At 34.1% G+C, this 25375-nt stretch overlaps 3 protein-coding genes and 1 non-coding gene across 4 annotated transcripts; 2 read left to right on the forward strand and 2 right to left on the reverse strand.

The window, feature by feature from the left end:
* The first annotated feature begins 1728 nt into the window (after positions 1–1728).
* LOC140838932 (cellulose synthase A catalytic subunit 8 [UDP-forming]) lies at positions 1729–11010 on the forward strand. The gene is made up of 25 exons (XM_073205559.1): positions 1729–1897; positions 2095–2194; positions 2794–2855; positions 3181–3237; positions 3571–3630; positions 3734–3790; positions 4059–4101; positions 4442–4519; positions 4618–4924; positions 5016–5169; positions 5267–5367; positions 6001–6059; positions 6367–6555; positions 6786–6865; positions 7022–7073; positions 7166–7307; positions 7399–7665; positions 7857–8202; positions 8328–8465; positions 8663–8788; positions 8866–9078; positions 9163–9430; positions 9523–9722; positions 9816–10169; positions 10264–11010. Exons 1-25 carry the CDS (start codon positions 1805–1807, stop codon positions 10849–10851), a joined length of 4134 nt encoding a protein of 1377 aa, XP_073061660.1. The 5' UTR covers positions 1729–1804; the 3' UTR covers positions 10852–11010.
* Positions 11011–12286: 1276 nt separating this feature from the next.
* LOC140838741 (receptor-like protein 51) lies at positions 12287–13904 on the forward strand. The gene has a single exon (XM_073205263.1). The coding sequence runs from the start codon at positions 12333–12335 to the stop codon at positions 13623–13625; it is 1293 nt and encodes a 430-aa protein (XP_073061364.1). The 5' UTR covers positions 12287–12332; the 3' UTR covers positions 13626–13904.
* A 1967-nt stretch (positions 13905–15871) lies between these two features.
* On the reverse strand, positions 15872–15944 carry TRNAE-CUC (transfer RNA glutamic acid (anticodon CUC)). Its single transcript has one exon. It is a non-coding gene; the product is annotated as a tRNA-Glu (tRNA).
* An 891-nt stretch (positions 15945–16835) lies between these two features.
* On the reverse strand, positions 16836–18984 carry LOC140837740 (uncharacterized). Its single transcript, XM_073203852.1, has 2 exons — positions 18290–18984; positions 16836–17299 (listed from the first exon to the last, which is right to left on the reverse strand). The coding sequence occupies exons 1-2, from the start codon at positions 18691–18693 to the stop codon at positions 17080–17082; spliced, it is 624 nt and encodes a 207-aa protein (XP_073059953.1). The 5' UTR covers positions 18694–18984; the 3' UTR covers positions 16836–17079.
* Between the last annotated feature and the right edge of the window lie 6391 nt (positions 18985–25375).

Here is a 25375-nt window from a genome sequence, read left to right on the forward strand (position 1 = left end):
CCGTGTGCAATGCATTTTAAAAAGAGAAATAAATAGTCTATGAATGTAATCAAATTATCAAAATGGTAATTTATTACATTTTTTTTTGATAAGAGTAATTTCAGAGTATTTCTAGTTTCTTCGTTTAGAAATAAAATATTAAAATAAAAAATTTAATATACAAGTTTTTGAATAAATAAAAATTGTAAAATAGTTAATTTCGGGAATCCATTGTTGGAATATCAAAGTTTATTGGAATTTTTATATTTTTATTTTTAAAATATAAAGATGTACGTTGTCTTAAAATAAATTAGATGATCTATTTTTTCAAATAATTTGTTCTATTATAGGTGTATTCAATCTAAACTTTTAATGACTTTTATGGAATTTGAAAATCTAGAGGTATTCAATCTAAACTTTTAATGACTCTATATATGTTTAGTGGTATTCAACATGGATTTTGGTAGAGTTTTAAAAAGTCACGTGGTATTCAAACTTGACTTTTTAAAACTCTCCGTAAGTCAAGAGGTATCCAAAAAATCCATAGATTTTCAAGGATTCTTATTTTATTATTCATGTACAAACCTTGAAGCCTTATGTACAATTACAGAAAATCTAAAATATTCTTCCACCTATACCAAAGATTTTGATGGACTTTTTTTTTCTGAAAAATACGCCATCTCTCCTCTATCTCCAGCCATCTCTAGGGTTCTTCACTTTCCCAAAAAAATTCTTCTATTCAAAGGTATGATTGGTCATTCTTGAATTTATTATATTACCAATATTTATGTGTAAAAATAGATGAATTGTTGCTTTTTTCTTGAATCATTATGATTATTGTATTTCATAAATTTTCTTTCATCTCATAAAAACGATGAATGATCTGACATGTGATGAATTGTGTTTTTTCTTGAATCATTATGATTATTGTATACCAAAGGAGTGTCGATTTGAAATTCAAGATGGCCCCTCCATTTCCATATACGACCCAAACAGAGCTTGTATTGGCTTGTGCTGGATTACACAATTTTCTTCGAAAGGAGTGTCGATGTGATTAATTTCAAATTGAACCAGATAATGAACTCAATTGTCTTCATCGGCACAAGTTTATGAAGATGACAACTTTGATCAGTTATTTGATACTCAAGAACAACAACGAGCAAGAGCTAATGTATGGAGGGATACCATAGCCAATAGAATGTGGAGCGATGTTGATTAAATTGTCAATAATGATTAGATTTTTTTTTTATGTAAAAAAGTCTACTTATTATTTTGATTGTTCATTTTAATAATTTTTTTTTATGAACTTATAAAAATATTGTTCATTAATATGTTGAATTGACATAAAGAATTGGAATTTTGATTTCAATAAATTGAATAGTTCATTTGTCGTTTTTCACAAATTAAATTTATTTAACTTTTAAGTAAGTAAAATTTATTTACATTTTCATAAATAAAAAAAATTTAAAATTGAATAGGTCATACATGTCCAATAATTATTTAAAAGAAATTAATAAAAAAAATAAATCACAATTATAAAAGTTTTCAAAAGCCTACAAAAATCTTGAAAAAAGTTTATAAAAGTCTATGAAATATGTTTTACAATTCCATGAGATTCTATAAAAGTCAATCAAAATTCATCAAGTCCACCTTTAAAAAAAATCATTAAAAATTAGAATGAATACATCCTCTTATAATTTTTTTATTTTTTAAACCAAAATTTTGTTATTTTACAAACCCTAAAACAGATTAAACAATTAACTTCTAATCCCAAGTCACGAAATAGGAATACAAGGGAGGTTCAGGGGCTGGGAGACTCGTAGTGATGGAACCAAGAAGATTGCGAGGCCACTCCGCTGCTGCGACTTCATGTATCGCTTCTCGCCTCCGCCCTGGAATTATAGCCACCGCCGGGGAGGTCTCCCTCCTGCTTTCTCTACTCGTAAACTAATTGGAATCATGCGTGTTATTCTGTGTTTATTTTTTAATTTTGTTGAGAAGGATGCAGAAAGTTTTGATTTTGAGGAATCTATTAGCGTTTTTGGATCTATTTTCCTTTCTTGATTATATATAGAGTTTTTAGTCTCTTGATTGGTTTTGTATGTGCAACAACAGGATGGTTTCGTCTGCTGGTTTGATTTACGGTGCAAAGATGTGTTATTTAAGATGGATGTAGCGAATGGAGTTCCTGTTTCATCGTTATGTTTCAAACCAGGTTAGTACTTTCCTTCCGTTTTTCCTTTTGTATACTAGTTTCAACGACCTTTCTATTTCTGCATCCTTAATATTCTTTCGTGATCCATGCTTATACTTTAGTGCAAAGCTAGTTGACATGGTTGATAGAGCAGGAAGTCTGTGTTTGTTGTGGCTTTTTTCAGAGACTAGTTTATTCTGTATCACTATTAAGTATCTGATGGCTCCATATGATTTTTCATCGTTTCTTGCGAACTTCAACTAGATGCAGGGAATATTTTTGTGAGATTTTGATCGGGAAATTTCCCTATTTAATTTCTGCACTTATAATGGGCTATGTTTTGGTCAATGAATTTTTGAAGAATTTCATTGATTTAATGTTTGTAAGGACAGGTTGGGAGGAAAATTTCAATTGATGATGTACATTTGAGACTGTTTTCCTTTCCTGATAAAGTTCACTATCTATACTTCATCTGCGTAATGAGTACTTGAGGTGACCTTTTCTATAGATCAGCAAAACGAAAAATATGTTTTTCAGCACAGATTATGAGAAATACGTTTTGTTGGAGAATTTCCGTGCAGCCTTCTTGGTAGTGTGATATGTCTTTTTTGCATGCGCAGGGAATGAAGATATCGTCTATATTTCTGCTGGCAATGAAGTCAAGTGTTTTGATCTCCATATGGTATGCTGTATGCATTGATTTGACCTTGTTAAATTGTTTTTGGAATGTTTTCTCAAAAGTTTACAAATTAATTTATCTGATTTTTGAGCAATATCTCTTCTGTTTGTGTTCTGGCTTGTTCATAAATGCCCTAAGATGTTTGCATACATTCTCTTTTCCAAAGGTAAATTTTTTGAACTGTCCCTTGTGCTTTCTACTAATAATATGCATTTGATTTTAATATACTAGTCATGCGAGTTGCTTGATTTGCTTTCTAAAACTTTTATATGTTGTTGCATGCCTGATGTTAACAATGACACTAATCCGTCGACTGTTACAATTAAAGACAGATTCATCGAAGCAAATCGAATGCTACGACTATAACAAGGATGAGATAAATCAGGTATAAAATCTAAATGTTTGTATTATTTGAATTTTTTGTCATGACATTGTTTGTTTGTTGGCGTGAAATTTTTCTGCATTTCTGTTACGAGGATAAACTATACACTGGTTTTGAAGTGAAAGATAATCGAAAGAACTGAATTTCATGATTGGGTTATGTTTAGCTTTACTTATGTCTCAGGATAGGCTGCATCTTCGTAGTAAACCTTCAGCTTTCTTATCTGAATTTTTTTATCTATCCATATTGATGTAGACAATCAATATTTTTCCCTAGTGCATGAAACTAAAACATAAATATGAACATGTTACTGATATGTCATTTACACAATTGCAGATTGCTTTCCATTCAAAGTCACCGTTCCTTGCTGCGGCAGATGATACTGGAGATGTGAAGGTATTTTTATTTGACAGAGAGGTTTTACATCCATCACAGGAGTATGCCACTTGCAATGTTTAGGGAGCTGTAGCTGAGACAATGACTCTTGTCTTTGTTGTAGATCATCGACACCCAACAACGATGTATGTTCAAAACTCTAAGAGCTGGCCACAAGAGTGTATGCTTCTTTTCATAAGATATTTTGTAATGTATTTCTTTAGGAAGATTACAGTTTATTTGGTCGTATTTTATGGGATTTTTATTTTCCCTTCAAACGTTAGATGCAGCGTTCTGATCTCTTGATCTTATGGAAAGCTTGTTGACCTTAAACTTCTCTCAAGGTTGATGTCCCTTAGATTCGATATATATTATTACATTACTTAACGGTTTTAATTTTTTTTTTCATATTATTTGCTAACTTTTGTAACATTTACTCTCATCTTCAGATTTGCAGCACTGTTCAGTTTCTTCCTTGGAAGAATTGGGAAGGTAAATTTTGTTTATATGCATGAGATGATGTCAAGTTCATTTGGTCATTTGTTCAACCTTTTTAACACCTGTGTGGGCAGGAAAAATCCTAGTGATAAAGTATCTCACAATCATTTGTCTAGTTGATAAAGAAAGTTGTATTTTCAGTAGTATTCTATGTGTCGATATCTGTTTTGCATCATTCTAGACTATCAACTGTCTTGAATATTTTTTGAGTTAAATAATATGATATTCTGGCTGTTAAGTATTCATGTTTTAGTTGCTATGCTATGTGCCTATGTCTAATACATCAGTGTTTTCTGTTATTTCATTTTAATTTTGTTTGTGGTGGTTGTTGCAGTCATATCTGGGGGTCTTGATTCAAAACTTGTGATATGGGACTTCTCCAAAGGACGACCAAATAAAATCATGGACATGGGTATAAATTCATCCTATATGTTCTCCTCATCTGTTCTCCACGTTCTTCCGTTATATTCTTTTTTTCATTAACATTTGTTATTGAAATACCTGATACAGGCAACAAAGGTGATGCAGGACAATGTCTAAACCCAGCTTTTATCCATAGTCTAGCAGTTCCTGAAGTAGACATGGTTGATGAAGTTGGAAAGATCTGTGTAGTGGCTAGGGGTGATGGTGACATCAGTATACTCAATGTGGATACTGCCCCACTTAAATCCAAAACTGTAAAACCTAAGCTAGGAACCAAATCTAAGTCGACATCAAAAGATGCTGAAGCTTTTGGTTCCCAGGATCAAGATCGAATTGATAGAGGACTGCATTTAGACTACTCAATTGGTGGACACACTGCTGCAGTATCCTCCGTGTAAGTTATGCTGTGGTGTTGTGCTTGTTTGTTGAAATCTAATTGTTGTAAAGGATTTTGTATTCGTAGTTGATAAATAACATTCTACCAGGGCCTTTTCTATGTTTGGAGAGAAAGGGAAGTTTATCATTTCAGGTGGGAATGATAAGTCTATAAAATTGTGGGATTGGTCAAAAGCTTACGAGGACGGTCTGGCTGGCCATGGCGACCAACCTCTACGCTTGAACATTAATCTGAAAAAAAAGGTGGGTGAACACAATCTTCTCCTTGGTTATTTGATTGCCAAGGATCTTATTTTTCCGGTTGTCATTGGATTGTTCTGATTGTTTTTTACTTTCTTAGGTCAATTGGCTCTGCACCACTCCCTCTGATTCAGAAAACCTTATTGTTTGCGACACATCCAGCGCAGTGAAGGTTTATACCGTAGGGTGTATCAGTGCGCAGCCTTAGGGTCTGTGTGCAGCTATTGGAAAGCTTGAGACGGGCCTTTTTGCACATGAAATTTTCTAGGCTGTGTTTGCTAATGTTTTAGTTTGCGGGTTTGAAATGTATTTGATGTCCCCTTTAACGGGTGTACTTTATGATTTATAAGATCGTTGAAACTAAAATTACTGGTTGACTATTTTCCGCAAGATATTGTGAGATTGCGTTGCATAGCTTTTTGATGGTGTCACTGGGCTTTGGTCTATCATTTGTGTGAATGATTTGTATTCGCAACTATATCTGCATCTCTAAAATGGTGCTTAATGTGGGGATGAATATATCAATGCGGTACCGTCATATTTTTTACCTTCTTGGCCTAAAACACAAATATAACTACAAAGTCATTTTCCCGCAGCAAGTATTTTACTAATCGTAGAAGGCATATATGTTCAGTACTCGCGTTGTATGCTGCTGGAGTCCGAAATGTGCATAAAGAATATTAAAATACCTAGATAACCAAAAAAAACCTAGAAAGAAACCAAAATAGTTAAGTTTTCGAGCTCAGAGCAATATTTCCGCGAACATTGCTTGAGTTTGATTGTAAAAATGTGGGTGATATAATTGCTCAACACTTTAGTCAGCCTTATTTTCAGCATTTCTGTGTATTTTGGTTTGGTCCAAAGTAGCTTAAACCTTAAGGATTGTTGGTTGGGTGAGTTGAGATGTAGCAAATCCCAACTGCAATTTTACTTCAAATTCCCGCAAATTTTTAAATCTTACTGTCAAGAAAACGACATTGCTTCCTTCTTTCCCTCCGGGTTTACAAATACGTGACACCAACACCTCAACCCACATCTGATTCAACATCCCTTTTCCATCTTTCGAATTCCAATACAAAAAAAGCTCATACTTCGCACTGATTTCATATCAAGCAATACGTTTACTTTTTATAAAGTAGCAAAACAAAAATTTGGATTTCAAGTGCAGAGGAATTCAGTAAAATTACAACCGGAGGTGAGAAGTGAAGATGATGGAGCCTGGGGTTCTTTCATGCAGCACTTGTGGTGAAAAACTGGGATTGAGTTCAAATGGTCGATTGTTTGTGGCTTGTCACGAGTGCAATGATCCCATCTGTAGGTACTGTGTGGACTACGAAATCAAGCAAGGACGCAACACGTGCATGCGGTGCGGCACTCCTTATAATAATGGTACTAAATCTTGAACATTATTTCTCCGTGCTTAATTGTGTCTCCGACCCTTCATGTCAAAGGGCTCTGATCAGTCCCTGCAGAAGTTCAAAGTTAATGATATGCTTCCTTGTAACTTCTCTTCGATTGCGGCAAAAATCTGCCCACTGTTTGGACCTCTAAAGAAAAAGAATCTCACTTTTATCTCAAATTTGTAAAAACATTAACTTGTTGAGCGATGAAATGAACAGATGGCAAGGAGGAGACTGATAGTGGAGAAAAAGAATCTGGAAATCATATGAAAATGGCATCACGTCTTGATACAGTGGAGGTATTGTTCACCAAAATCGTTCAAACTGTTTTGAAGTTAAAAGACCAATATATTTACTTGTAAGATGAGGAATCGGTGTATTTCATTGTTTGTTAAATTGGCGAAGACGATTAAGCTTAACGCATAAAATCTTTTTATGGGTTTGATGTTTTGCAGGATACTGGAATTCATGCTAGAAATATTAGTACTGTTTCTACAGTTGACAGTGGTGTGTAAAATATTTTTTTCATGATAGTATGAATTCTCCATTTATATTAGTGAGTAAAATTTTATTGAAGTAGTCTTTTCTCATCTATGTAGAATACATAGATGATTCTGGGAATCCAATATGGAAGAATCGTGTGGAAAGTTGGAAAGACAAGAAAAACAAAAAGAAACATGCAACAAAGGAGAAAACAGAAGCACAAATTCCATCCGAGCAACAAATGGAAGAAAAGCCGCAGTAAGTATACTGATACAAGGTTGTGAACTTCTTGAAAAAAGCCGTGGATTTTGGATTTTTTTACTTGGGATAAAACACAAACTTATTGCAGATCAATCGACGCTTCACAACCACTTTCAAGAGTGGTTCCACTACCCAAATCCCAACTCACACCATACAGAATTGTAATCATTATGCGACTGATTATTCTGGCCTTTTTCTTCAATTATCGAGTAACAAACCCTGTCGATAGTGCATTTGGGCTGTGGCTCACTTCAGTAGTTTGTGAGATCTGGTTTGCCTTTTCGTGGGTGCTGGATCAGTTCCCTAAGTGGTCTCCAGTTAACAGGGACACATACATTGATAGGCTATCTGCCAGGTGTGCTCTCTTTTGATCCTTGATGCTTTTATTTGTCTTTGCTAACATAATATTTCTCTTCTTTTCATCCATTCCTTTTGTTATAAGTGGCTGAACTATCACAAATTAGGGATTTTGATCAAAGGTCGAAGCAAATATTTCTTGAATATATAATCTTTATGAAATATAAATTTTATTAACTGCTTGTCTAGGTACGAGCGAGAGGGGGAACCCTCTGAGCTTGCTGCAGTTGATTTTTTCGTCAGCACAGTTGATCCATTGAAAGAACCTCCTTTGATTACTTCAAACACTGTTCTTTCAATTCTGGCCATTGATTATCCTGTCGATAAAGTCTCTTGCTATGTATCTGATGATGGTGCTGCTATGCTAACTTTTGAATCTCTTGCGGAAACTGCCGATTTCGCAAGGAAATGGGTGCCTTTCTGCAAGAAGTATTCCATTGAACCAAGAGCACCTGAGTTTTACTTCTCACAGAGGATCGATTACTTGAAGGATAAAATACAACCTTCTTTTGTCAAGGAACGCAGAGCAATGAAAGTAAGTACAAATCTACATCTGTACACAGCCTCCAAGATCTAGTTAACAATGAGATTGTTTTTATTTGTCGATAAGATCAACTTAGCTGAATAGTCTTTTTGCGGTTTCTGATTTTTGGATTTTAGAGAGACTATGAAGAGTATAAGGTCAGGGTCAATGCTTTGGTAGCAAAGGCTCAGAAAACGCCAGATGATGGCTGGACCATGGCCGATGGAACAAGTTGGCCTGGAAATAACACACGTGACCATCCGGGAATGATCCAGGTTCAATATAATGGTTTAAACTCAGGATTTTGTTGTTGAAGTTATTTATGAATTAACACCAACATTTTTTCTCTTACATGTATCGTTGTTGACACTGTAATCTAGATTTGTGCTTCTTCACAGGAGCTTCTGTTGGGAAAAGTAAGCCTGACTGAAAACTAACCTAATGATCACAGCCTTTCCTGTTTCACCTTCAGGTGTTTTTAGGGAATACTGGCGCACATGATATAGAGGGTAATGAGCTTCCTCGGCTAGTTTATGTCTCGCGGGAGAAGAGACCCGGCTATCAACATCATAAAAAAGCCGGTGCTGAAAATGCTCTGGTACTGATAGTTTTTAATTTTTTTTATGTGTTTTATTTCATGCTTTTAATAATGACATTTGGTCTCTTTTCTTTAAGGTGAGAGTATCTGCCGTTCTTACTAATGCACCTTATATCCTCAATCTTGATTGTGATCACTATGTTAACAATAGCAAGGCAATTCGTGAGGCAATGTGTTTTCTAATGGATCCCCAAGTTGGTCCAGATGTATGTTACGTGCAGTTTCCTCAGAGGTTTGATGGGATAGACAAGAGTGATCGTTATGCCAACCGAAACACAGTTTTCTTTGATGTAAAGACTCTTGAGCTATTATATCTAGACCTGTTAGTAGAAACTAGAAAATATTAAGGCAGCTGGTAAATATGTTTCTCACAGGTTAACATGAAAGGGCTGGATGGAATTCAAGGACCGGTTTATGTGGGAACAGGATGTGTTTTTAACAGACAAGCTCTCTATGGCTATGGACCTTTGTCTCTTCCCACGATACCAAAGGCCTCTTCTTCATCTTGCTCCTGGTGTGGCAGTTGTTGCTGTTGCTGCCGTGGAAAGAAGTCTGTAAAAGAAAAGAATCTCTCAGAAGTCCATCGTGATGAAAGAAGGGAAGACCTTAATGCTGCCATTTTTAACCTCAGAGAGATCGAAAGTAAGTTTCTTGAATCTTGATGTACCGGATTATTAGGCATCAAATGTGGAATCTTCAAATAGTAAAGTGCATCTATTTGGTCAAATCTGTAGGTTATGACGAGCATGAAAGGTCATTACTCATCTCTCAAATGAGCTTTGAGAAAACTTTTGGCTTATCTCCGGTTTTTATCGAGTCTACATTGATGGAAAACGGAGGAGTAGCCGAATCGGCTAATCCATCAACACTGATCAAAGAAGCGATCCATGTCATAAGCTGTGGGTATGAAGAAAAGACTGCTTGGGGTAAAGAGGTAAGAAATTTAAATCTTTTTAGTATCTGAATTATCTTCCTCACGTGCTGATAATTCACTGGCTTGAATATGCCAAACGTTATGTGTTTGTAGATTGGTTGGATATACGGGTCAGTCACTGAGGACATATTAACCGGTTTCAAGATGCATTGCCGTGGATGGAGATCGATCTACTGCATGCCCTTAAGGCCAGCGTTCAAGGGATCAGCACCAATCAACTTATCTGATAGACTGCACCAGGTTCTAAGGTGGGCTCTAGGATCTGTCGAAATTTTCTTGAGTCGACACTGCCCTTTGTGGTATGGATTTGGAGGCGGTCGCCTCAAATGGCTCCAACGCCTTGCGTACATCAACACCATTGTCTATCCTTTCACATCCCTCCCACTTGTCGCATACTGCTCATTGCCTGCCATTTGCCTTCTGACCGGGAAATTCATCATACCAACGGTAAAAATCTCACCTTAATCTTTCAAGCTAGATTCAAACATCTGCCATTTTTTTCCGTGTTTTTAACTGATCTTAGGCGTGTTCCTTGGTTTAGCTCTCCAACCTGGCTAGCATCCTATTTCTTGGGCTCTTCCTTTCCATCATTGTCACTAGTGTGCTCGAATTGAGATGGAGTGGCGTAAGCATTGAAGCATTGTGGCGTAACGAGCAATTTTGGGTCATAGGAGGCGTCTCAGCTCATCTTTTTGCAGTCTTCCAAGGATTCTTGAAAATGCTTGCTGGAATTGACACAAATTTCACCGTGACAGCAAAAGCAGCAGACGATGCAGATTTTGGTGAGCTCTATGTATTCAAATGGACGACAGTTTTGATCCCTCCAACGACTATTCTAATTGTGAACTTGGTCGGGGTCGTTGCTGGATTTTCGGATGCATTAAACAGTGGATATGAATCTTGGGGCCCTCTATTTGGTAAGGTTTTCTTTGCATTTTGGGTTATTCTTCATCTCTATCCTTTCCTCAAGGGTCTGATGGGTCGACAGAACCGGACTCCGACCATTGTTGTGTTGTGGTCTGTTCTTTTAGCATCTGTTTTCTCTCTGGTTTGGGTAAAGATAAACCCATTCGTAAGCACAAATGACGCTTCCACAGTTGCTCAAAACTGCATTGATATTGATTGTTGAGTTTAAGATGATGTAAGGGTAAAATTTAGCAGCCAAGAATGCTTGTTTTTTTAGGTTAATGTTGTAATAAGTTGGTTTTGGTTTGGGATTTCAAATCTCGATTTGATACTAAAAAAATGTGCCAATGCAAAATTCACATGCACATGCGTTACCGTTGAATCCGGTCGTTTATAAGTTTTTATTTTATTACCCCTCTGGAGTCTTACAAGTGCCTGAGTAACAGACATCGCGTAGAACTTTATTTGAATACATCATTTTAGTCGAGAAGCAAAATTTAAAATTTAGGGTATAGATTATATTCAATTTTTAATAAAACCATGATATATTGAAATTTAACGATTCTTTTAACTGAGAAATATTGTAACGATCACGGGTTATAATCTGACCTGACATGAGACTTAGCTCATATTCATACACCATTGCTGGTCATGGCCCATAGATTGGTGCAGCATAGGCCGTATCTCATACCATATACCATCACTCATAGAATATCTTCCTCTGGAAATTTCTTTTGACTCTCTCAACACGTTAAAACAAGACTTCTTAGAGTGAGATATTCTATGAATGACCGTACATAAAATGAACTACGATTCATGCTGGACTAACCTATGACCCATGACAAGTAATTATACATGAACATAAGTTGAGCCTCATGTTAGCTCCGCCTACTACCATAATCATTACAAATATAAGGCACCGCTTAGTGCCAAATATGATGTATGAGTTAATTACATATATTTATGTTATTCAATAATGGACTCAAATATTAAATAATTAAAATTTTAAATCATTACATTAATTTATATCATATCATCTCACGAATATATAATTTGTAACTAAATAAAAATAGTCCATTCGTAGGGTCAAAACTATGGCGTAAAATTAAACCCAAAGTCTCAAAATCTCTACTCAAAGTAGTTTATATAATTGTTGCATAAAGAAAAATAATTATGAAACAGCCTTCTATATGAGGATCATATCTTATAACATAATATCATATTTTTACAACTTTAATTAATTAATGAAAAATCTCTGCTTCTGCATTTTCTTTATTTTTAAAAACAAAAATTTGTGTGAGACGGATCTCTTATTTAGGTCACCCATGAAAAAGTATTACTTTTTATGCTAAGAGTATTACTTTTTATTGTGAATATGGATAGGGTTGACCCGTCTCACAGATTTTGATCCGTGAGACGGTCTCACATGAGACTCGCTCATTTTTAAATACCCCTCTGAATCTTACATTTGACCCTTTGACTTATGTTACTGTAATTCTATGATCATTGAATTACTTTTATGCCCCTTTTTGAAAGGCAAATCCTTACCCTTACCCGTCACTCGAGATTGAGATTTGTGTAAATATATCAAAATCTAAGGGTTAAAAGATGTCCATCCAACTGTCACACACCTTCTTTAAATATGCATATATTATAAAGTAGCCTGCCAGAGCTCAGCTCACGGTATACTGAATCTCAGCAAGAATGTCCCTATATCCTCCCCTCCTCTCCTTGTTCCTCCTCATCTCCTCTACAGTCTCCGCCACCGCCGCCGCGACGGCGGCCGTCTCCCCTGTTTCATCTCCTTCCGCCTCTCCGACCCCAAAACTGCCCTCCCCCTCCCCTATTTCCACTTCTACCCTTGACCCAGAACAACGAACAGCACTCGATTCCCTCAATATCCCAACGCCCAAGGACCCCTGCTCCCCGCAGCCTCACCTCTCCTTCGCCGCCACCTGTGACTCCTCCTCCCCCTACCGACACATCCTCTCACTGTCACTCTTCAACTGCTCAGACGACGTAGCTCTGTCCTCCACCGCCCTCAAGTCGCTCTCCACAGTCACTTCGCTCAGCTTCCTTAACTGCCCCATTCCCGTCATTCGTCTCCCCACTGAGTTCGCCTTGAATCTTCGGTCATTCACTTGCATCAACAGCCTGAAGAAGCTCACAGGGGTCTGGCTCAGCAGGCTGGAGAATGTTACTGAGTTAACTGTTTCAAAAGCTATTGTAACTGCTAGTGGCCCTTCTATCATACTCAACAATATGAGATTCTTGCATTCTGTTACTCTCTCACATGCAAATCTCTCCGGTTTTCTCCCTAAACATTGGCATCCGAATCTTACTTTTGTCGATTTATCTGCAAACAGTCTGAAAGGAGAGATACCCCTTTCCTTAACCCGCCTTGAAAATCTTGTGCACCTGAATCTTTCATCTAATTCCCTTGATGACACGCTTCCCAGCACAATTGGAGACTTAAGCGCCTTGCAGAATCTTTCTCTGGGGTCAAACTCGTTATCAGGTCCAATCCCGCAGTCTCTAGCTGAATTGTCAGGGCTGATGCACCTTGATCTGGGTTCTAATCAGCTGAATGGGACGATCCCGAATTTCATACGAGATATGAAGAGTTTGAAATACTTAAATCTTGAAAGGAATAATTTTCATGGGGTATTGCCTTTCAATGCAACATTCATACAGAAATTGGAGGAGCTCAAGGTTGGTGAAAATTCCAATCTTTGTTACAACCACACAACATTGGGATCAAAGTTGAAGCTTGGTATTGCTCCTTGTGATAAACACGGGTTGCCTGTGTCTCCTCCGCCGGCTAAGGATTCTTCTGATGATTCGAGTGATAATTCTGATGAATCAGATTATAGTGATGTAGAGGACAAGAAGCATCACCATGGACCTAGTAAGATTGTTCTCGGTGTTGCAATTGGGCTTTCTTCCATTGTCTTTCTCATTGTTTTCTTGATTCTTTTATCTAGATGCTGCAAATGAGTTTGTGACAAAAGATTGTTCGGTTGTTCATTTAGCTTAGGAGATTTGTTGGTTCAACGTCATAATTGTTCAATTCATTCCTTATTTATGTAAAAGAAATTTCAGAAAGAGACGAGGGGGAAAGAAAAGGAGGATTTTTTTGAGCCTGATTAATTTCACTTTTATTTTTTAATGGTATGGGTATTTGATTTATCACATGGCGAAAATCGTGTTGATTATGTAGAAACATGCTTCTCTTGAGATGTAAGAAATTGCCTACTCTCATTTTTGAACACTTTCTCCTCGGCCTTTGATTTTGCCTTTTTGTTCTTTGCTTTTCTGGATCTGCCATGTTTTGATTCCACCATGCACGGAGTGTATTTACATTTTGATTGAAGCCAAATGAACTATCAAGTTGTTTCTGGTCATGTGTACGACACCGCCGTTGATTATAGTATCAGGCTTGGGGAAAGATTTAGCATGGCACTACAGATGCAGAGTGCTCGAATCTGATTGTAACTTCATAGCTAAAATCAATGCTCTTGTTGAGATGCAAATGTCATGATTTTCATCCTATTAAAACTTTCATAACCCAAAATTAATGATTTTGTTGAGACTTGAGACACAAATATCATTGCTATTCATGATGCTATGAATATGCTATAAGAGCTACTGATGCTCAAGTGCTTGAATCTGATCACGTCATTCGCATGTGACGATCGCGATGGTATGATGTTTTACATCATAATATATTAAACGCCTCTTCTCCGAGGATAAATGTATAGTTGAGATGCAAACCTTGTTATCCTTCTTGCTTGTATGACTGTGAGACGTCTGCTTAACAACTCACTAGTCCGCTTAGCTTACATTAGATCGCTAGGCTTCTTAGCATGGATCTGCTTACTAGTTCTGTAGGAAAGGGTCGATTTGACATATTTTGGGGTTGCATTTTGGTACTTTCGATTTCTTTTCCTTTTCCATGGACATGTTTTACCTACTTAAACATTCTTGTTCTTAAAAAAATGGAAGTCCCTTCAAAGGCAATTCATGGTACGGCATTGGAATTGCATTCCAATAAAGTAAACATGATGTAGGTTGTTTGTTAGAATTGATACTTTTCATGTTCAAAATCATAAATACTTCTAAAGGTTTTTGCATTATATCCTTATGAGGAATTCATCCATTTGTTTCTCACTCGAACCCTCGTAGTTCCTCGAGTTCATGTAAACTTGATATAATTAAAATTATAATGAAATGAAATGGAAAAATGATTTTTTCATGCTTAGTCTCAAGCCTTGCTATTAGTTTTTGGTGGTGGGAAGTTGTTATCATTAGTTACATGTAATAATCAATATTGAATTCTAAAAAGAATAATAATAATCAATTTTGATTACTTTTACATGTTAAACATAATTATTAGTGTTACGGATTCATAATAATACCAAGAAAGTTGATGACATTGATTTGCATTAACAGTAGAACGTTTGGGTATGGGTTTGGTTGGTTAAGGGATCAATTTTCTAGTTTGTCTCTCACATTGGAAAACTACATCTGATCAACCACTGAATTAAAGATCGAAATACGAGTAGGTCTCATGTGAAATCGTCTCACGGATCTTAATCTGTGAGACGGGTCAACCCTACCCATTTTCACAATAAGAAGTGATACTTTTAGCATAAAAAATTATACTTTTTCATGGATGATCCAAATAAGAGATCCGTCTCACAACTACGACCCGTGAGACCGTCTCACACAAGTTTTTGCCTCGAAATACAGTTTCATGCCAGATAAGATTATTGTTATATCTTAATTATTGTTATCTTTCTTATTTTACTAACATAATATATATATTGTAATCATGAACCCAATAATGGAGTTGATGTAGAAACTTGTACATCTTTAGATGCCGACGACCCCTTGCTGGCTGCCGTAACTCTTTTAACTTTTGCATCTTAAGTTATGCACCTTTACCTGCCTGATAACTACATCTTAATTGGAGTTCTATGTTTGGTCATTAGTTTTAAATTTTGAATTGAATTTTCTGAGAGAGAAAACAATAGGCAAGAAAGGGAGTAAATTTCCATCTCCACAAAAAGAAGAAAAAACAGCACAACACAAGATTCATTAACAATGAGCTTGGACTCATCAGAGGACGGGCTTCTGTGCTTTTGGTCGCTCATTAATGAGCTTGGACTCATCAGAGGACGGGCTTCTGTGCTTTTGGTCGCTCTGTGTGAGCGACCAAAAGGGAATGAAAAAATAATAAATTCCGTTGCCGGGACTTGAACCCGGGTCTCTCGGGTGAGAGCCGAGTATCCTAACCAACTAGACTACAACGGATTTGTTGGGGAACCATGACTTATAAAATTAATAAACCATTAAAAACGTTTTTTTTAATTTAAATTCTTTCTTTGTAGTTGAATAAATGGTCCTTAAAAAAATATAGATTTAATGTCATATTATCCAGTTTCTTGTGAGATTTTACATCCAGAGTTGCAAGAGTGTGTGTGTGTGTGTGTGTGTGTGTTTTAAAGAAAAATGAAACCTCTTTCATTAAATTAAGCCAACTTTGATGAGAAATATCACATGAAATCAACATTTTTATATGAATAATTATTGAAAGAAAAGTGATTTATTTCCTTTATTTAAACATTTAACGGCTTCGAGTTCTTAAATACTTAGACATGATATCTTTTGTCTCCAAGTTTTTTTTTAAAAATGTAAATCTAATATAATCATCCTTAAATTTCCGGTTAAGTATATAAGATGATAAAGACAGAAAGAAGTCCATATTTTATATGAAACTGCTAGTTTGGTCCTATAGTCTATATCAAGCCTTTAGCATAAATTTATGAAAAATCAATCAATTTAAAATAAAAGGAAATTTTTAGTTTTTGGGATTTGAATTTTTTTAATGGATTTTAAAAATAATATTTCCTATATTTTATTATCTCCACTATATACTTAATATGCATAGCATTTATCATCTTAATTTAATTTTGTTCATTTTTAAAAATTATATTTTAATAATTTTTTAGAGTATTACATTAGTTTTGATACGTTGTCTGCCCACTGTCCATCTCTACTTCTATATTCAATAGATGAGTGTCACCTCACTTGTGAGGACGATCGAAGATGAACAATGTGGATGGACATCATAATATTACAAATAACAAATTTGGTCACATTGGTCTATACATACAACTAACACGACCATCGATTGCTCTTGCATGGGCATGTCAAAGAACGATTTTGTATGTTTGTTTGACCATTTCATCAGTGAATATTCAAGATATTCTATTTTAACACTGTAATACTTCAAACAGTCAGCAAATAATGTCTCCACCATCTACATAGGTGAACTTACTCTTTTGTTGATCTCTGAGACTCAGCTGAAGACTGCGAATGCAATGGCGGCTGAACCGTCCACAACGAGAGTGTAATTAATGTTTTTCTTTTATTTTTAGTCGCCTCGCTAAAACATATTTACACGAAAAAACCAAGGGACGACGAATGCAATCACCAAGCATGCCATCAAGAAGTTACATACTTGTTGACCTCGCAAACATCTTCTGCTGCCCTCTGATGAAACACGACTAGGATCTGTGGAGCTCCTATCGTTCCATGCTTCCATGAATCCATAATCACTGACACCTTTGATATTTTTTGCAGTGTCGCCGCAGATTTCACATAATCTGTAAACACATATCAAAACAATCATATACAATGAAAGTGAGGAAAATGAAAAGTGCCTCTCTAAGAAAAGTACGTTTAAAACTCATATTTAGCAGAAGAGAGTACTATGATTTACAATTGGAAGCTTTACACTATGGCAAAAAAACTTGTGTGAGACGGTCTCACGGATTGTAATTGTGAGACGGATCTCTTATTTGGGTCACCCATGAAAAAGTATTACTTTTTATGCTAAGAGTATTACTTTTTATTGTGAATATGGGTAGGGTTGACCCGTCTCACGGATTATGATCCGTGAGACGGTCTCACATAAGACTCACTCTTACACTATAAGACCTGTGGAAGGACTCAAAATATTTGAGAAGGATCTTGGCTTCCGTTTGTACTCCTAATCAGGGGGCGGAGACACATGCTTGTTTACCCGGGTTTTAGTCGGGATGGCCCAATTTTTTTAAAAAGAATGTATATGTAAATTTTGTATAATTTTGAAATAATATGATATTAGGCCGGGTAGATCAGTTTAAAATATTAAAAGATTCTAGAGTATAAAATTTCAGCCCGACAAAACCACATTTCTGGCTTCGTCACTGCTCCTAGTAAAACTGAATTTTCATTTTAAGATTTCTCCCCATATGAAGAGCTGTTGCACATTAAAGTTGAAAATTCTCAGATTTTACAATTCATGTTTTCACATAGATGCTTCCTTTTGGACTATGGGTGTTTTGCTTGTAGTTTTCCGAGAATTTCAAGCCTGACCAGTCCTCTTTCACCATATCCTAAAGTAAATTCTTATACACTTCAATTCATATAAACAATTGAGTCACAATTTTAAACAAGGACAAGAAATTATCATCCTAAAGAAATATGAACAAACACAAGATCACCTACCTCAGGGAGAACAGAGATCTCCATTGATTTGACAGACGTGAAATTAAACAAGAAACGAATTTCCCACATAAATCAGTAAAAATATAAAGAAAAATCAAGATTACCTATTTCCTCGGACTCTAAACCAAGCCTTGGCACAATCCAAATGCGCAACTCCAATATCACCTGTACATCTACAACCAAGCTCGATCAACCCCGTCAAGCTCTTCCCACTAAATTCCTTCGCACTCAAATGACATATTCTACAAACCCTTTGGTTATAATCCCCCATAGCATCGTTGCAATTAACATCAATGACAAAAGACGAACGCTTATCTTCCATTTTTTCCGTCTCATCCACTGGTGCTGCATTATTCACCGTCGTCCCATTTACCTTCGAATCTGGATCTGCAATTTCATGTTCTCCCACTTTGATTACATCCCCCAGATTAGCTGAATTACTCGACTCATCACCGCTTGCAGTATCAATATGCACGCTTCGATTGATTTCTCTCAACTCAGGATCCATCAACGTTCACACAGCAGTTCACAAATCAAACCCAATACTTCAAAATGACAACCCACATAATCCCGTAACAAGGAACAAGAAAATATGTAACCCGGAGATGAAGGTAAGAGGGGGAATACTTATACCGAATACGGTTGACTCAAAGATTGAGACAGGGGTTGAGTACTGTTGGATGGTGACACGTATAGAGGAAATGGATATAGAACAAGCTGTCTTGATGAATAGTCTGAAGTTTCTTTACACTGTCAAGTTCACCACTTTCACTTTGAAAGTTGACACCATGCACAACGCAGTAATTAATGCGAATGGAACTGCGTGTATGTATGTATATATTATATATACATACATACGATCAACGGAACTCACACATTTTGATAACCATGGATGAGATATTTGTCTTAAAGATGATATGGAATTTATACATATTATTTACTTTAGTTTGTATGAAAACAGGGGAGGGCTGTAAATTTATGGATAGTTTAATTCAAATTGAAGTAAAGTCGGTCATCACATATGAATGAGTAGCACATAAAGCGTGGTTACGAAATGATTGGAAAATTTTCTTTCACTTTTCCCCTCATTGTGGAGAAAATTAGATAAAATTTCATGAAGCTGAATTACATCCATAGTCAATGACTTGCTATTTAAAATGTTTTTGCTGTCCTTTTTCTAAAGGATTTTAATTCATAGCTTCACAATCAATATCTTGCCATATAAACATGTAGGAAATAATTTGTGTGAGACAGTTTCACGGGCCGTATTTTATAAGTTATCTATGAAAAAATATTACTTTTTATCCTAAGAGCATTGCTTTTTATTATGAATATCGGTAGGGTTGGCCCGTCTAACAGATAAAGATTCGTGAGATCGTTTCACAAAAGATCTACTCGTAAATGAAAACGAGGAAGAAGGACTAATTTATGAGAGGCCAGCTGGAGTTCATCGAGCTTGTTTATGACACAATAATCCCACTTTTCATCGTTTTTCAAAGGCTACAGACAGACAGTTTGTCTAATTACAGTACATAGAAACAAATAATTGACTTAAATATTTTATTACTTTAAATCTCATATACTATTTTTTTTATTTGAAAATCTTATTAAATAAACGTTATCAAATAATGGACAAATTGCATTAGTTTAAGATTTCTACCTGACATGTTACCAATGCATGTTTTTATATATCAAAAGAAAAGAAGACATTATTACATTAAATAGAATCCACATTTTATTATTTAATTTTTATGGATGTATGATGTTGAATTAAAGCAAAGGCGAAAAGGGCCTGCGATAATGTCTGTGGGTGCCAATCCATATTAACCTCAGTTCGTGCCAATGATAAATGCACTAATTTCAATCAGTTAGTGGTCATGTCTATTAATACTCTAAGTTATCGTTTAGTTTTTGACATCACACATATATACGAGGATAAGTAATAATTTTTAATAATAATATATATATAAATAATAGATAATATAATGTTTCATTTGATTAATTAATTATATTAAATTTGAGATAATAAAATATTATCGTTTTATCATTTGAAAATATTAATAAAATATTTATTAAATGTAATATTATAATTTCAATTTAATGATTTAATTAATGATTTGATTGATGTAAGATAAATTATTGATAGATAGATAAATAATATGGTGCATCAAACATAAGATTAGATTGAATAAAAATATAGATAAATAATATAGTGAATCAGACAGTACCTAAAAGTTTAGATTTTGGTTACGAACCAAGCGAGAATTAGCGGGTATGGATGATAGATAAAATTTGTGTTTTGTGCTTTTATTATATTGTATAAAAATTATATATTGTTTGTATCAATTGCACAAAAAATAGTGAAAAAATATAAAATTTAGAGCCAAATTTTAGATATTGAATTTGCATAAGTCAATGTATTATTTATTTATTTAATTTGTACATTTATTTTTAATAGAAATTACAACATAAAAAATTTCGAAAATAATATTACGTAAACACTGAATAGATATTTGATAATAAAAATACATTAATGAAATAACATTTCTTGATATATAATTATTACAAAAAATATTTAAAAATAGATTTTTGAATAAAAAAATATATTTTCATTAAAAATAGTAAAATTAAAAGAAAAAACGTTTAAAATATATATTTATCTATTATAATTATAAAATGTAAAAAAATGATTTTTCATTGTAAATTTTCCATTTTATGATTTTAATGCAATTTGATAATTATATTTTTAGTTTAGTTTATAATTAAGTAATAAATTATTGTATCACAAGAAGATATATGAAAATGAGTAGGTATTTTGTGAGACGGTCTCACGAATCTTTATCTGTGAGACGGGTTAACCTTACCGATATTCACAATAAAAGATAATAATCTTAGTATAAAAAATAATATTTTTTCATGGATGATCCAAATAAGATATATGTCTCATAAAATATGACCCGTGAGACCCTCTCACACAAGTTTTTGCCTATGAAAATAATGCGATAATAAAATAACATGATAATATATAATAATATGAAATTTAATACTAATATATTATATGATTTTTAACTAAAAATTGAAAGTAAAGAGTTTAATAAATTATTTAAAAGAATTGATATAAAAAAATTATGAATGTTAATATATTAATAATTAAAAGAATTAGGAGAGTTCATGAAGTATCGTAAGAAATTTAAAGTTTTTAGAAGCACTTCTTTTAAAAAAATTATATATCAGACAAATTTATAAATTCAAGAAACAAAATTTGGAAGTATTTGAAACATCTACTAACAATGTTTAAGATTTAGACATTAGGGGTATAAAGGTAAACAAGGTCATTTTTTTCAAGAATAGTGAAACCAAAATTAAAACTAAAATATTTTCTTGGCTTCAATTATAAAATAAACTATCAAAATATAAAATTTGATGCATAACTAGTAAATAATTAGTTTCACAGTCTCATATATTGTATGACTATTTTATTTAATATTTAAAAAAATTATATCTAAGAGAAATTTATAAATTAAATATATATAATTTGGTAGCATGTGATCTTTTGATTTATAATTTTAAATATCTATATATATATATATATATATATATATATATATATATATATTTTAATTATTTATAAAAATTTTGAAAAATAAAAAAATCCACAATCAAGTAAGTGATAGAAATATTGCATATATTTTGATTATGATACAACTCTAAAACTTAAAAATCAAATGATTTCAATGATCAACACTACAACCAATTTGATATTAAAAATAGATCATAGAAAACAAATAATTTGAAATATCCAATGTTATATATATACTTTTAAAAAAATTATTCATTAACTAATGTATATGAAATTACTTGATTGTAAATTTTTTTTACGTATTTATATCTATTTTTTTCTTTCAAATGAGATAATAAATATACATATAAAATTTTTATGATGTAATACATATATCATTTTAATTTTGATTTTAAAAGATAGTTAAAATTCAAAAAAAAATGAAAATATATGGGGAAAAAAGAAATAGTTGTAAGAAATATATATGTTATATGAATGATTATTTTATTAATTTGTATAACTAAAAATTTATATGCAACTGTCTGTCAAAATAAATCGTCGATCAAAATCATAAGTATATAGTGCACATCAAATATATATTAAAGAGCAATTAAAAGACACATAAGTTATATTCTACTATAAAAAAATATGACATAATCCTTATAATAAATATAAATTAAAATGATAACTGATTAGTATTTGTCAAAGTAGCTTCTACATATGATATTTTAATATTTTTATTTATTATTTCGAAATTAACTAATTCAACAAATACAAAAAACATAATTATTTATGAAAGTTTATTTCTTTTATTATAATTCAAATTTTATGGTGAAATCATGCCGGTAGTTTAAAATTTATATTTGATAATTATTGTATGAGTTTATTTGATTTGATTTTATATTTATCATATAATATTATTTATATGTGTATTTTATTACATATGTTGATTTATTTATTATTTCAAAATTATATTTAACAAAAAATTAATAGTCGTCAATGTAGCATACAAAAGATCGATTCTGATATAAAATTAATTATCTATGATATCTAATTCTGAAAACAAAAGGTAAATGTTAGACATGAATTTTATTGTGGCGATGATAACTAAGACCAGTAGACCAGCAGACCAGTACAATAGAATAACTTTTCAGTAGCTGCTGATCTACTATAACTAAACCAGTAGAAAGGGATAACAATACAAAACCAGTAGAGAACGTTTTCTAACGTTGCTATCTTAATTGTTACCGTTAAAGAGTTCCTAGTACTAGTATTAATTGCAGCATTAAATACTATACGAAGTCATTTAATGCACTTTACCCAATTAAGTATAAAACAAGACTGATTGTTTTATAGCTTTTCTGCAGGAGCTTCTTTCGGTATTAAAGCTGATTATATCAGTTATCTGAAGACATACTCTGATTGTGAACATTGAACTCAGTCGATTATATATACTTGGATCAAATCCTTGTTCGACACGACACTTCGCTTATTATCATTCTTCAAGGAACAAAGCTTCTCTCTTATCAGACGAATATCGAAATTCCTTGAGTAATCAAAAGTTCAACACAAAGAAAAGTAGCACACGCTTCATAGCAAATATCTGATCTTTCGAAGATCATCTTTTGCTACTGATTTTTACACTCTTCACAATCTTTACATCATTTACACTTTATCAAGAAGAGTCTGTAATCTGAAAAGAGTCTTTTCAGAACTTTGTGTTTCGTATTCTTGTGAGTTGAGAAACTAAGAGTTTCAGTATGCCGAAGTGTAAGTCCTTCTGAAGTGGGTGTGTACAAGAGTTGTACTGTAATATCCAAAGTCTTTTAGTTATACCTTCTGGAAACAGAAGAAGGGGAGACGTAGAAGAGTTTATCTTCGAACTTCCATAAACAACTGCTGCCTACTGTTTTACTGTTTTTCAAACTACTTCATCAGATTGTTTCCGCACTTTTTATTGTAATCAGGTGAAAGTATTCGCACAAGATCAACTACTATCCTTAATAGGATTTTAGTACCTCATCAGAACGAAAAACGAGTAGAGTTTATTCACCCCCCTCTAAACTCAACTTCGATCCCCAACAATTGGTATCAGAGCAGGTTATTCTTGTTTGTGAAAAACTACAACAAATGGCACACTTCAGCAAGATCCCTATGTTCTCTAAGGAAGATTTTGATGTCTGGAAGATAAGAATGCAAGCTCATCTTGCAGCACAAGATGATGACATGTGGTATGTCATCTCAGATGGTCCACTGAAAATCTTAAAGCCTAACACAGCTGTTGCTGTTACTGACGGTGCACAACAGATGGTCGAAAAATCAAGAAGTGAATGGACCAGTGAAGATAAGAAAAAGGCCAACCTTGATAATGTGGCGAAGGATATATTGTATAAAACGCTCGACAAGAACACTTTCAGCAAGATTAAAATGTGTTCTACTACAAAGGATATTTGGGAGAAGCTCATCCAGATATGTGAAGGAAATGAGCAAACGAAAGAAAACAAACTGTCTGTAGCAATGCAGAAGTTTGAAAATCTGAAAATGAGAGCTGGTGAAACTCTAAACGAGTTCGATGAAAGATTCAGTAGCCTGGTCAATGAGCTAGTTGCTCTGGGTAAAGAGCATAGCAACAGAGAGATAGCCCTCAAGGTGATGAGAGCTTTACCCAGAGAATGGGATGTTAAAACAATGGCTATGAGAGTATCCAAAGACATGAACAAATTGGAACTGCACGACTTATTTGCAGATCTGAAAGCCTACGAGTTCGAATTGGAAGTAAGAAATGGAGAAAAGCCTTCAAGCCTACCTACCAAGGCTCTTGCTGCTACTGCTAATGCTACTGCTTTTACTGCTACTGCCACTACCTCTTCTACTGCTGCTGCAGTTGCACCTCAGGCATTACCTGCTGTGATCATTGACAATACAATGGAGAAGACTGCTGAACAAATCAATAGTGATGCTATGTCCTTATTTGTAAAGAAATTCTCCAGGTTTATGAAGAAGAACCATCGAACCTATCAGGGTCCCAATCGCAACTTCAAGAAAGATTCACCATCTGGTGATATGGGATGCTTTAACTGTGGAAATTAGGTCACTTCATTGCTGATTTTCCTAAACCAAAGAAGGATGACCAAAAGAGAAAGGATCACAAGAGGAATGACAAAAAGTCCAGAAGAGATCGAAAAGCGATGATTGCCAAAGAAAGCAAATCTAAGTGGGCGGACTCTAGTTCTGAGTCATCTGACTCAGAAAGTCATTCCAGTGACAGTGATGCAGAAGAAGTCAAATGTCTAATGGCGGACAATGACTCAACCTCGACATCTGGAGAGGTATTTGATTTTGACTCTAATGAATTTACACGAACTGATTTGATTGATGCACTACATGAAATGGTAAAAGAGTATTCCAGACTTTCTCAATCATTTGAAGAAGTTAAGATTGAAAATCAGAACTTAAAGAATCAGAACAGTAAGTTAACTTGCTTGCAAGTAGACAGCTGCAATGATTTACAAGTTAAGATGAGTAAATTAATAACTGAGAATGAAAGAGCCAAAGCAGATTATCAGAAGGTGCTTTCTGAAAACCAGAAGTTGTCGCTACTGGTGAATGCTTGGAACAAGTATTCTGTTTC

The sequence above is a fragment of the Primulina eburnea genome, chromosome 8 (assembly GCF_022965805.1).
Source record: "Primulina eburnea isolate SZY01 chromosome 8, ASM2296580v1, whole genome shotgun sequence".
Lineage (NCBI taxonomy): Eukaryota > Viridiplantae > Streptophyta > Magnoliopsida > Lamiales > Gesneriaceae > Primulina > Primulina eburnea.